The following is a 13295-nucleotide window of genomic DNA, read 5'->3' as shown; positions in this document are numbered from 1 at the left end:
GACTTGAGCGCTATGCATCGGTGTACGCCTGACCCACGCTGCAGCCGACTGCAATGTCTGTTTCCGGTTGTCTACTCTATCTATAACTTAAATTTGGTGCTACCCATTACTCGAAATCGATCACTGGGTAGAGGCAATTATCGTAAAGTTTCTTGCCCAGAGAAACAACAGCAAGTGCGGGTGGCTGGAGTCGAACATGCAGGCTCTCGACTGCGAGCCCAACGCGCTAACCACTCGGCCATTGCTGCCCATGTTAATCTCGCTGGGCCTGGATCAATGGTTCAAAGTCTCTACAAGTATGCGAAACTGCCAGAATTAAGTTTTCAAAGAGGTTTTCTCAGTCCAAGGATAAAGATTCTTACAATCAGTGCAGTTGCTGGTGCAACAAGGTTAAGATCACGAAGAAAAAGTGATGTCAGAAGTGGGAATCGAATCCGCGTCAACGAAATGACTGCTTCTCTAACCCTCTAGGCCAGGGTGGTCCAAACCCTGGCACGCGGGCCGCATGCAGCCCGCGAACACTTTGTGCATGCCGGAATTATCAGTGCTAAACCCAAGGTTTAAAAATACACCTAAGTTTTATAAATACATTACATTCGCCACAACCCTAAATAAGTCGCGCATAATCGGGTCAATAGGTAACTATGAGGGAACAATGTCGGCTTGTGACGACACAAACGTGCGTTGATATTTTGCTTTTGTTGCTAGCACCTTCTCCGTTATGAAGGCACTTTCTCCGTTATGAAGCGATTAAAAAGCGACACACGAAACAGAATGGCTGATGAAACCCTGGATGCCTGTTTACGTCTGTCGACCACTGAATTTAAACCAGAGATCGACTTTATATACAAAAACAAAAAATTGTTTTGGTTTGCTAATTTGTTGACGTGTTATGTATCGTATCTTTTTTACTAGCTGAAAATCACTTGTTGAGTCGCAAGCAGAGATTAAAAAGTGAGTTAGGCGTGCAGCAAAACATTAGGTCGATCATAGGGACGGTACATTACGGGACGCGCAACTCCGTTGTTCCTTCAACATTAGAAGGGTCAATTGCCAATTTGACATTTTTTTTACGCTTTACTGCTGGCTTGGTTTCAACTAAAAACCTTAAATTACTTTAAAACCAACTTCACTCTTCTTATATAACCCATAAAAAGTAAAATATTTTGTAAATTAGAAAAAAACGTAACCCTTCTAGTATTGCGGATAAGCCAAAAGCGGATGGAGTTTCGCATCCCTATGATCTACAATCCCTAGTGCAAACCTCAGCATTATTTTGTACGTATACGTAGCCTACGTATCGTAAGTCTTTCATATTTACGAAAATGAGAGTCTCTATATTTTTGTTTTTACGCGGTTTTAATGCGTCTTCTTTGCAAAACATAGTTCTGACTTCTGCATGTTTTAATTATAAGTGTTTCTTCAGATATGAAGGATCTGTGATTAAACATGTTCTTTTCTTCAGAACACACAGTGTATGAATGGCTTGAAGTTTATTATTCGCTCGGTCTAGAAAAATATCAAATTGGTGCAACAAGTGAAGCATATGGCAGATTCATTCTTCTATCTTAACCACTCCAGCGATAAAAGCGAACTTTCTCTTCATCAGCAACTAGACGTGGGTTAATGTGGACGAGTAATTATTCGACAAAATCAACCAGTGAAGATTATGGGGAAATGTACTGGCACATTACGACTAATGTCCGCACAGTAACACAATAAGTAATGACATCTTGAATAATTGAAAAGAAACGCCTAGTACACACATTACTTGACAAAAACTAAATTCTATGTTCACAAACATCCAACTTCTTCTGCAGACGATTTGAATATATTCGCACCACGTTTTTTATGGAGATAACACAAAATACAATTTTAGTAAAGAGGTGATTTTTTTTAACCATAGACAAATAAAATCTAACAACCAGACGGCATTTAATATAATAACATGAAAATAAACTAAATTATTTATCGGCCATACTCATGTTAGCCCTTTTCAAGCAACCAACTGACTGATGTTCTTCATAAGTTGAAATTACAGATCTGATCTACATGTTACACACACAACCTTGGCACCATACTTCACAAACGGCCAGCTGGGAGACTGATTCATGGAACACTCAGTGATGGTTTCATGATAGTTGTTGACTTTCTTAAATAAAGCCGGTCGCTAGGATTAAGCTTTCTCAGTCGGACGATGAAGCTTTCACACAATCAATGCATTGCAATAGTTGACACGGGGAAGGTTCGCACATGACCATGGATTTAATAAAGAAAAAGAAGCATAACCGGCAAGGAGAAAAAGCGTGTTTTTTCCCTTGCTGCGTATTCTTCTCTTTCTAAAGCGTTAGTCTATCATCAATCACAGTTTTTTTTTCTTACAGCTGATGCTTCTTTTTCTTCTTGGTTAAATGGTCATGTCCTAACTTTTACCCAGCTGCACCCCTATTGCAGGCGTACAATATGAGAGCATGAACAAATGGCGCAGAAACACGTTGCTCCTTACCAACACAATAACAGTATAACCCGCACAAATCAAATACTTCGTCGAAACGCAAATAAATCTTTGAAAGAAATATAGAATTTTAAAATAAAATTTTTATCCAACAAGCTTCGCGGGAGTTCCCCTAGTAAGCACCAAGCGGTTACGTCACACAGACAAAATGACAATGATTATGAATCAACCTTCGATCCGGTCACAACAATACATTTGACCGCGAAGTGACTGGAATGTTTTTACATGACAAACAAGTGATATTGTGTTGAATGCATGATTACAATCAGGACTGGGGAGTCAGAGGGATTTTGGCGCGTCTAAAGTCGGAGTCTTTGAATAAGAAGGACAACTCCGACTTGATACAAAACGATGAACATTAAAATTTTGTTTGCAATCAATTTTCAAAATATTGTTTCAAAGACATAAATTTGAAAAAAATCTGGCAACACTAAAGCCGGAGTCGTATATTCTTCACCTGGTTCCAAAGCCCTGATCACTGCAGTGGCAACCTTAAAAAAGGTACCTTCTCTCGCTAAATATTAAATCAAAGCACGGCTTCAGTGCATGTCCTCTGGAGGTTATAAATCAAACAATCAACACTCCAGCGACGGGAAATGATGTCGTATTTGTCGCTTCTACCTTTTTCTGGACCTCTGTTATGATTGGCACATATTGTTTTTTTCGTTCTGATGGTAAGAAATAAAAACAAACTAAATTGAACTGAAATGATGTAGTGAGCTCAGAGCCGATGAAAAGGTCCCCAAATACAAAATCGGTCCTTATTACATTGATTTAACGTCAGTATGTGAAAATGTAAGAAACTGAAAGAATCCAGACGGAAAATTTGTCAATTTCAAGTGGAATGTGAACAAAATGAGATTTTCAGCTGTTACATTATAATAACGTAAAACAACACTATCCGGGGTTCGTAAGAGTGCCGTGCAGTTTGTGATTCTCGTGCTGTTGAAGCTGTGGAGGTTCTACGCAGCCAAGTGCGTATGCGAAGATACTTTACCAGACAAGAAAGATGTGCACATGAAAATATTATTTTTGGTTTGAAAACATCCACAGTATGGGCGACCAAACAAGCCATCAATGATTATTAAAGAAACAATGATAAGATGGTTCCAGACAGCAAATCAACCGTTTTTTTGCATTGATTCAACGTTTGCAGACGTTGTAATGTTATGATGCCAATGTAAAATACGCTTGATTTGCTCTCTGAGATGTTGTGCAAAATGGCAGCATTTATAATAATAGTGATGCATGCAAGTTAAAAGCAGCCTACTACGAGCAGAGCCACATAAAGTGGATTTGGGGTAAAAAGATCCATAAAATTCGCTCGGATAAACATACCCTCCATTATCTTTACTCAAAAACCATTGCACCAGACAAAAATAAAACGAGAAACAATGCGCTGGTCCTTCACGTCATAATGGAGCTTCGGTCAAGTGTAAAGGAAGTATAAGAGATAGAAATGTGCAAAAGTAGCAAAGAGCTTCAATATATAACGATGTAAGATAACGACATAGCAAAAGAGTGAAGGAAATTAGAGCCAGGTTGCTCATCAGTGACTCATCCAATCGATTGCAATGGTCATTCTAAAACAGCAAAAAAACATAAAATAACTTTGAAGAAAAGAGTTATTGCCACTAGATGTTATTAAACCATATAACAAAGCTTGATTGGTGAAAAGAACGTTCCGATTCCACATATTGCGACTGTTGATATAGGAATCGGATAAATATTGTGTCAATAAAGTTGGTGTCAGAAATATGTTGAAAAATAAAAAAATATGATTATACAATGGTATCCTCAGCGCAATGCACCAGAACAAGATCATATCAACTGTCATTGTGATGTCGCACGCCTACTTGTCATCTTCCGGTTCGAACTCCTTCAGTGTGACGTCATCGCCCAAAGCGCCAATCACAGACGCGGTGGCTTCCTCCACCTAAAAAGGTGAGGAGGATGTTACAAGTTGGATACCCGTCCAGAGGGTGACACTGTAGAAGTGGCTGCTTTGGAAAGGAGGCAATAAATTTCCCAGGGATGGAAACATGGCATTCCTAAACGATTCATTTAACTACAAGTTCGCTCATTGGTTAGAGCGTCCCCCGCGACGGTTCAAGATCTTAATCATAACAAAGATTGTTAAAACAACCAAGAATGTTCTTCCTATTATCATTTAGCAAAGGTTAACGAATATAATAGAAAGTACGAAGTAGGAGGACTTCAAGGGATGCATGATCCATGGTGTGAGTTGTCTCATCCAACACCAAGTGATGGCAATGGCCACCTAACGTGTTCAACTACATCACCAGAGAGACCATGCATCGATCGCTGGTTCGAACATACAAACTCCAGAGGTAGCACAACTGCACAAGACATTAAAACACCATTCACAAACCAATTATATCGAAATCCATGAAAGGTGCTTAACGGGTCTCCTACAAGTCAGCATTTGTGAACTGAGCAAATGGCAGTTGAGCAAGTGACAACTGAGCCAATAACATTTCAGCAAGTGGTTTCTTTCGTGTGGGACAGGATTGTGGCTGACGTTGACGAATGATCAAACTAAGCAAGTAACAACTGAGCCAATAACATTTCAGCAAGTGGCTTCTTTCGTGTGGGACAGGATTGTGGCTGACGTTGACGAATGATGAAACTAAGCAAGTAACAACTGAGCAAGCCGGAGCTTGGCATGTCACAAATCAGCAAAATGAGTTTAGCAAGCTATGACCAAGCAAGTCTGAATTGAGCAAGTAAATCTCATTCGCTGACTTGACTTGACAGTAACTGAAATATACTTGCTGAGCTGAAGCACTTGCTGAGTTGTCGGATGCCGTCGTCTGACGACCGTGTTTAACTGTTTAACGCAAGCCATGCTTGAATTATTTTAAAATCTGTTTAGAGATCACATACACAAACATACGTGGTCAAATGATAACCGAAATTTCAGTAATGGTGTTCAGAAATAGTGAAAACAATGACGGGTTTGAAGCAACGGGTAGCCGAGAGCCACTTACCGTCAATCGCTTATGGACGTAGGCGTAGTCTTCGTTGTTGACGACTTCCGATGGAACTCCCTGCAACTCAAAGTCATGGAAGAACTTCTTGAAGAACTTGATGAATGTCTTCAGTTGGTGGAGATGCAGCTGTACATCTGCTCTCTCGTGCAGCCAGGCGCGGAATTGTTTCAACGAGGACTTGTACCATTCCTGCACAACGCGTCATAATGCCTCCATTGTGTACGCAACAATGTCCCCGCCGTCTCCGGTTTGAAATATCAGACCAGGGCTTCGTAAACGTTTTTCTTGTGCGACCCCATCTAAGAAATTGATTTTTCTATGCGACCGCTTCTTGGACAGATTACAGTGTAAACCACGCAATGTAGGCCCACTTTTAATTTGTTTGGTGACCCTATAATTACGATTTGCGACCTCGTTTGGGGTCGCGACCCATGGTTTGAGAAGGTCTGTTTCAGACTACACCTTTTCTCAAATTAATCGTTGTTTAACTCGCAGTGAATTTCAGCCAACACAAAGGCTTGTTGAATGTTGATCAAACGGGCATAGTAGACGCAGCCTGTGAGACATGCAGGTACAAGACCAACTATAGTCCTCTTAGTTAAAAGGAATAACCTTGTATATGAAACTTACGGAGAAGAAGTCCTCCACAAAGAGTTCATCGTTTACTTTGTCTCGCAGCTCATCCTGGTTCGTCCTCACAAACAATGTGTAGCTGTTGGCGAGCTCCATACCTGGTTTCTGTGGAAGTGAAAACTTATCAAAATATTGGTCACATTATTTCGTTTCAAGTGTTCTTATATATCGACGCTCTATCTGCACACATTTCCCCCACCTTCACAGGCATGAGTAAAAAGGATTGCCTGAGCAATAAGCTCGATTGAAGTCAAGTTGAAATTAGTTTCTTCATTTAACATCCTCAGATGTTGTATCAAGTAAAAAGATGAATGTTTTTTGCTGGTTTCCCTTGATCAAGACTAACTACGGTGGGGAACGCACAACAGGAACGGACTCTACTATAATGAACAGTGCGCGACATGAAAACAAGAATCATCATTTCACCGTTAAGCTGAGGAGGGTTGCCGATAGAGATCCTTCATCGAACCTCGACAACTTGTGCAGCACCGAATCCGTGACCTTGTCCAACTGAAAAAGTTAAAAACTAACAGTGAAGATTGAAGACATTTCCGGCAGAGGACGCCATGGAACCCATCTGAGGACGCCATGGAACCCATCTGACCACAAGAAAATACATTTCCTCGGTAAAAAAACAAACAAACCAAAAACATAAAAGAATGTGCAGATGATGATTTGATTTTATCCAGCCCTTGTCATGGTTGTGATTGTATTTACGTAGGACAGACGAAACGTGATCAACTTAAAAAACATTGATCAGGTTCAAAATGTAAACTGAATACTGAAAAGTTTAGGTGTTCATCAGGACAATTATCGTTTTCGAAACGTCAGGGAAACAATAAATCATCTTGTTTGTTGTTACTTTTACTTTCAAATTCATCAGATGAACATTTAAAATTTAATTTAGAAACGTGATCTGATCTTTATAAACGCTCGAGAACTTCAAAGCGATAAGGACTAACTCTACAATATTCAATGCTGAAAACCGTAATGTAGCATTGTTAGGACAAAGTTGGTTTATCAACTCACAATTCCATGCTACAAACAGAATCAATTGTTTCTTTCCTCTACAAAATATTTATGGAAGCAAGAAGTAACAGTTACCTTGGCAACGATCTGTGTCGTCATAGCCTTGAAACCTCCTTGTAGCTCCTCGTCGGCGGTCACGTGATAAACCTGCTTGTCACCTTTCGGGTCCACTCCCACAGCGCACAGCTTCCCGGTTTGGTTCCTGGTGATTGTTCGTAACAAACGGTGAACGGTGACAATCGGTCGTCCAGAACAATGAGATTGTTCGTGGCAGCAATATGTCGCTCAAAATTTATCGCAATGCTTCGAAATTCGACCTTTCTTCCATTGTAAGAATTTAATTGTGATCAGAAATAAACTGAGCATGGCTACAAATTAATGTATCAACAAGTTTTATTACAATATAATCCAGTATCAGTAAACCAACAAACCGACAAAACTAACACCAACATACACCTAATACACAAAACAAACAACAGAGAATCTTGGAAACTTTTCATGCAAGAGGCAGTCAATGCTTGGAATCAAGTGCGACAATAAAAGAAAAAGAATACAGTATCAGAAGTTGTTATTAAGGCCACGATTGAACGAAAATAAAAGACGCCACGCTCGAGTTTCACGTCTTCCATTTTCGTTCAATTGCGGTCTCAATGTAATCTACAAATCCCCACATCTCTTATAAAAAGTTGGTTGGCACTCAAACGTGAACTTTCGTCTTCACCTTGTGCTATGTTTGCACTGTTCACAATCACGATACTTTTTAATCCCCATTTCAGTTTAAACATCCCCGTACCAACGCATTGTCATTCAGTCGCTTAAAAAAAAAACGCTTCATAACTGTGTGATATACTCAGTGATTATCGCCACCCAGCGGATGTCTACCTCCTAATATTCGTCCACTAACCTGCACTCCACGATGACGTTGATGAGTGAACACAGCTTTTGGGGGATAACAAAGTCAAGGGAAGGTCTGCAAGAACCGATGACGCTGTTGAAGCGTTGTAGTGTTCTGAAGATAAGGAACAAGTTTGAAACAACATTGTAAGGATTATACTAACTCAGCTGGGTAGAGAACAGTTCGGATCAATTACATAGTTTCAGTTCAATTACGATTACATTACAATTGCATCTAAATGTTATTGATTGCACGTTTCAATTACAAAAATTAAATGTTGCAATAGTAATCAATGATTTTGTCAAAGACAATAGAATCACATTTGATAGAGATTAGGTTGCGAAAACTTTCTGTACCCAGTAAGTTCCTTTTTGCGGTATAAAAGTTACCAGCAATTGAAAACTGTTTTACTGTTGCGGTGATGTTGCAGTTAGCTCCAAATCTAATTGCACTTTGGACTCAAATTTTTCGAAATTACAATTACATCACACAACAACAAAAAGTCAGTTACAATTGCATGAAAATATATTATTAATTGCATTCTATTGCAATTGTAAGTGATCCAACTCTGGGTAGAGAAGCAGTAGTCATTTCTAACGACTGATAATTTGCAAGTACTATGCCTGCGAGGATATTGTGTTCAGCTGACCATACTAGTTTTGCTTCCACGCTGGGCTTTCAAACTTCTAATCAATTAGGTGCAGGGCTGAGAAAAACCCGAGTTTTTTGGGTTTCATTTAAAAAAGATGCAAAAAAGGTAGATTCGTGCTTATTGCACCTCAAAACTACTTTTTACCAATGAAGTGCCTCTCACTCACAGTACATGCTGGCACAACTCAAATTGGCTGGCAAAATAATGCATTATGGGGCTGTTTAACTATGAGGTCTTCTTGCATAAATGAGTTTTAGTGTAGTACAAAGTGGCATTACTTGATTTTTGTGTACAGAAATATCCACTGTGTTTTCAATTTACCCTTGGAAATTTCCTTCACAATCACATCCTTAAGTCCTAATTTTAAGTTTGTTTTAAGTACCTTGTAGTACTTTGGTTCATTTTTTCAATTTTCTGATAAAAATTGGACAAATATAATGCTCTGTTTTGTTGTTTTTTTTAAAGTGGGTTTTTTAAAAAAACAAACTTACCCGTTTTTTTTTGGGGTTGGGTAAAATATCGTCAACCCTGATTAGGTGTTTGGCAATTCAAGAAAAGCAAATATTACTTTGCACACATGCAACAATCCTAATGTTAAGGCATAATAGAGTGGCATGGTGGGCGGCCCAGTCGTCCTCTGATGATCAGGAGGAGCGCCACACAGGAAACAAAGCATTATCTTGATGCTCTTCATCCTCTACAGCCCAAAGGATGGATAGTCATTTTATGTTTGTTTGGATGCGAAACATACATAAAACAAAAACTGACAGTGTGCATCCAATGAGAGAGTGCGAATGACCGTAGCCCTGAGGGCGTAGGAGGTCGTCGAGTCTACACTCACTGATAGTCAAAGACATTCGTTCAATAGAAGAATACATGTTTCCCACAGAGCTACCTGGACACCATGCTGACTATCATGTCCGCGGAAGTCGAACGTAAACGATGTTGAATGTGGCAGTCAAACATCTCATCCGGCCAGTGAAGCTCTCGGATGAAAGTCTGCAACGCTCCCAACTTCCACAAGATGTCATTGGCAATGTTGAGAGCAGTCACGCTGCAAAGTGACAACCAAGGGTTAATGTAAATAACAGTTAAATTATTGCAGCCATGTTTATATGATGATGATAGAAAACTCTTAGCTCAACAAACGAACCGGAGAATACTTCAATTTTGTACAGTCAGCAACAAAGCTTTGTGTCTTCCCATAAAGAAACCGGCTCCAGTAACTCGATTTGAAACAAGCACAGACAGAGCAATAATTGTGACATCCTCATCTTGGATTGTAAAAAATAAATGCGAAGCAGTTGCGATTGTAGTAACACTATTAAACAAAACCACACCCCTCGGTCGGTACTCACTTATTGACGTCCCAGCAATCCTTTCCCAAGCCGCGATCGATCGTCTGCGCGACAGATGACTCCATTAGATCAACGTATCGCACCACTAAAGGGGCAAACGTGTTCCTTAACTTCTTGTGGAATTTTCCATTTCTCAAATTTTCTGTAAATGAACATTGAACAGACAGCATCAACAACTTCAAAGTCGCGTTCTGAGTCAACAGATACTTCCACCAATATTTCTTGTTTAAGTTACGATATAAGGGACGCACTGTCCCGGTGGCGAAATTTTTTTCCCACAAACTTTTTGTTACTTCGCATAGAGTTTGTATTTATACCGTGTGAATGCAAACATTTTGCGTTGGCGTGTTTGGTTCAGTGGTTCCATCTTGTGCCTCATGTTCGTGAGGACAACGGTTCGACACCCATCGAAGTCAATTTTTTTCTGCAAATTAATTTTTGCGGTGCACAAAAAGTTTTCAAAAAAAGTAGGATTAGGGTTAATTCTTAATAAATTCGAAAAATCTTACTTTTAGAGTGACCAGAATCAATTTCTTTTCTCAACTTTTTAAAACTTGATGTGTCTCCAGGCTACGTTATTTTTCAAGTTCAATGTTTAGATTTGGACCGGGAAGGCGAAAATTAGCTGCTGAGTTGGAAAACCGCGCGAAAAAAACGAATTGGTATAAACAGTTACGCGCTTCTCGCGGTAACCAGTAATGGCTACACCTACAGAAATATGCAAATGAGACAAAAAGTTTGTGGGAAAAAATTTCCCGACCCGGTGAACAAGATCATGCGAATGTTTCTGCGCACAATTCACGATGTTCAAATCATTACATCAAAACATGACAAGCGATGGAAGTGAAAACCTGCATACCATCTTTTGAAAGGAAGTCATTGAGGACTTGGAAAAGTGGGAATGTATTCCATGTGTCCGGAGGTTGTTTGTCCATCATGCTGTCCATATCCACCGCGAACATAGACAGGAAGAGCTCGGCGTGTTCGTTCATTTCATTTGAGAACCAGGCAAAGGACTGAAACAATCAATACGTTGATAGAGACATAGTTTGGTGCATACCGCTTAAAGGAATCAAATGTTTCAACCAAGCTTTGAACTGCGGAGTTCTTAGTTTTCAACTAATGGTGCTGTTGGAATGACACAGACAGGTGGTGGATGATTTTGCAGACATCGACAGGATCTACATTCTACAACCAAGTTAGTAAAAAACGATTTTGTTAAAATTAAGAATTTCAAGTCAAAAGAACATAAAAGATGTCACAATGCTAAACTGCCTACCCTGAACTCAATTGATCACTTTTCATGCATCGATCAGTAGTCATACACTATTACAAACGCCAACAATAATTTGTTCATTCTCAACAAACAAGGATGTCAAAACACTTTTTTTCTTTTTATCAATTATTGCCGCTGTTATGTTTACAAAACCCTCAAGTACAAACCGAGATTGTTCTTTCACTCTTTGCAACTTTCAAAACTTTTTTTTTTCTTAGCATAAAGCGTTGGGACTTCTTGAATCTACACCCATTCTGTAGCACGAAAACATACATCTACACTATCAACAATGTACGTACACAGTATTTTACTCAATGCAAAAGTCGAAGTCAGATATACCTAAATGCAGCAATTGTCTCAAACCAATTCGAAAAAATCAAAAGTTTGCCAACCAAACCAACAACCAAATAGTTTACAAACCGTACACGTAAAATGTAGTAAACACAGTAACTTACAAACATGGACAATTGGACATGTGAAGTATGCAATGATTGGACTCCTCCTTTCAGTAATTTAACAAACACTGAAATGGCTGCAATTGCTACGAACCACAGCATACCAAACTTTTCTTACGATGTTAATTATCTAATTGATTTCTTTGAAATTCCAAACACAGACAACAATGACATCGATGACTTGTCTCTGCCAAACATACATAAACATAAACTCATATAAATTTCGAAAAATTCACTTCGTTTCTCTAAATTTAAAATTCTACTAAGATGTTGCAACCGTGCCGCATTTTAAACTAATTATTCTGTATTGGTATCTAGCACGATCGATGTATGTTATAACGTTCGCATTTTGTCGCCTTTACTTTTTTCTAGACCTCGGCTATATTTGGCATATATTGTTTTTGTGATGGTCAGAAATAAAAACAAACAGAACTTCAGGAGTTTTAGCTTTTAACCAGTATAACCCCCAGAAAGAAACAAACGATTGATTGTTCGCTCATACTTGATCAAACATGACGCTTCCCACACGAAAACACAATGAACACCAGATGTCGCAAAATTGCCGATGAGTTTCCAGCAACAAAATTGGACAAAACCAGGCGCACCACTAACAAACTACTACAGCAGTGCCTGAAGTGCGGGCCTCATGTGGGCTGTAGAATATACAATCTTCAAGCTTAGGCTGTAATTTAAGAAGAACATGATTGAAAATTTACCACTAAGACTCGCGAAAAGCGACCAATGGCTAAAAAATGGGCAACCCTGTACTACACAAAGAGTTCGCTATAATACAAACCAGGTTCAACACCGCTCACCTCTACCCAGGGTGTAATAAATTGGGTGGGCGTAGTTACAGAAGAAAGGGCGGAAGAGAGAAATGAACTAGCCGCCCTACTCTCGTTCGTGCCGAAGGCTTAGTATTATGATAACCTTATCTTCTCATTCTCCAAAGCTCAGTAACTGAGTAGTTAGTAGGCTATGGGAGCAGCACTATTTCTTTTTCCCAAGTTATTTGATCTTATAAGGAAAGTCCCAGGTTTCGAACAAATCCAAATTGAAACCTACTGACAATCCACAGTTAGATGCTTGGCGTTCAACAGCGAGGTCCATGCAGCATACCATGCATTCCAAACATGCAGGAATGGAAAATATCGCAGAAAATCACCGCAACGAGAAGCTAAGCTAAACCCACACTCCAAGACAAAAATCATAAAAATCAAATTGTTAGTAGGTAAGCGACAATGCACAGAATGTATTTCGATTTGCAAATTTCAAAGAATAAAAAAAATATTTTATAAAATCACAATGGTTGTCTACGCAGCTGAAAGTTTAACGAATTGCCAGTGAGTGATGGCCAAACAAAGGTTTTGCTCTAGTTTTGTAGCTCACTCCTCAAGTGGCAAAAAGCCTTTGAGAAAAGTAGCATACTTTTAAAATAAAAGCATCTTTCACAGAACAGTTCACGCGT

The 13295-nt window shown here is 39.3% G+C and overlaps 1 protein-coding gene across 1 annotated transcript in view; it reads right to left on the bottom strand.

The window, feature by feature from the left end:
- Positions 1–1478: 1478 nt before the first annotated feature.
- The window catches only part of LOC145778384 (calcium-dependent secretion activator 1-like), a 39920-nt gene continuing 28103 nt past the window's right edge, over positions 1479–13295 (bottom strand). Inside the window, exons 20-28 of the mRNA XM_082589861.1 lie at positions 10956–11112; positions 10097–10238; positions 9634–9792; positions 8096–8200; positions 7267–7393; positions 6589–6672; positions 6160–6267; positions 5527–5718; positions 1479–4451 (exon numbers count right to left, since the gene is read on the bottom strand). Coding sequence (XP_082445987.1) covers positions 4368–4451; positions 5527–5718; positions 6160–6267; positions 6589–6672; positions 7267–7393; positions 8096–8200; positions 9634–9792; positions 10097–10238; positions 10956–11112 — 1158 coding nt within the window. The 3' untranslated portion in view covers positions 1479–4367. The remainder of the gene's footprint in view (positions 4452–5526; positions 5719–6159; positions 6268–6588; positions 6673–7266; positions 7394–8095; positions 8201–9633; positions 9793–10096; positions 10239–10955; positions 11113–13295) is intronic.

Source organism: Aplidium turbinatum, chromosome 10, assembly GCF_918807975.1.
Source record: "Aplidium turbinatum chromosome 10, kaAplTurb1.1, whole genome shotgun sequence".
NCBI classification, from domain to species: Eukaryota; Metazoa; Chordata; class Ascidiacea; order Aplousobranchia; family Polyclinidae; genus Aplidium; species Aplidium turbinatum.
Note: the sequence above shows the minus strand (reverse complement) of the source record. Positions and strands in the feature narration are given on the sequence as shown.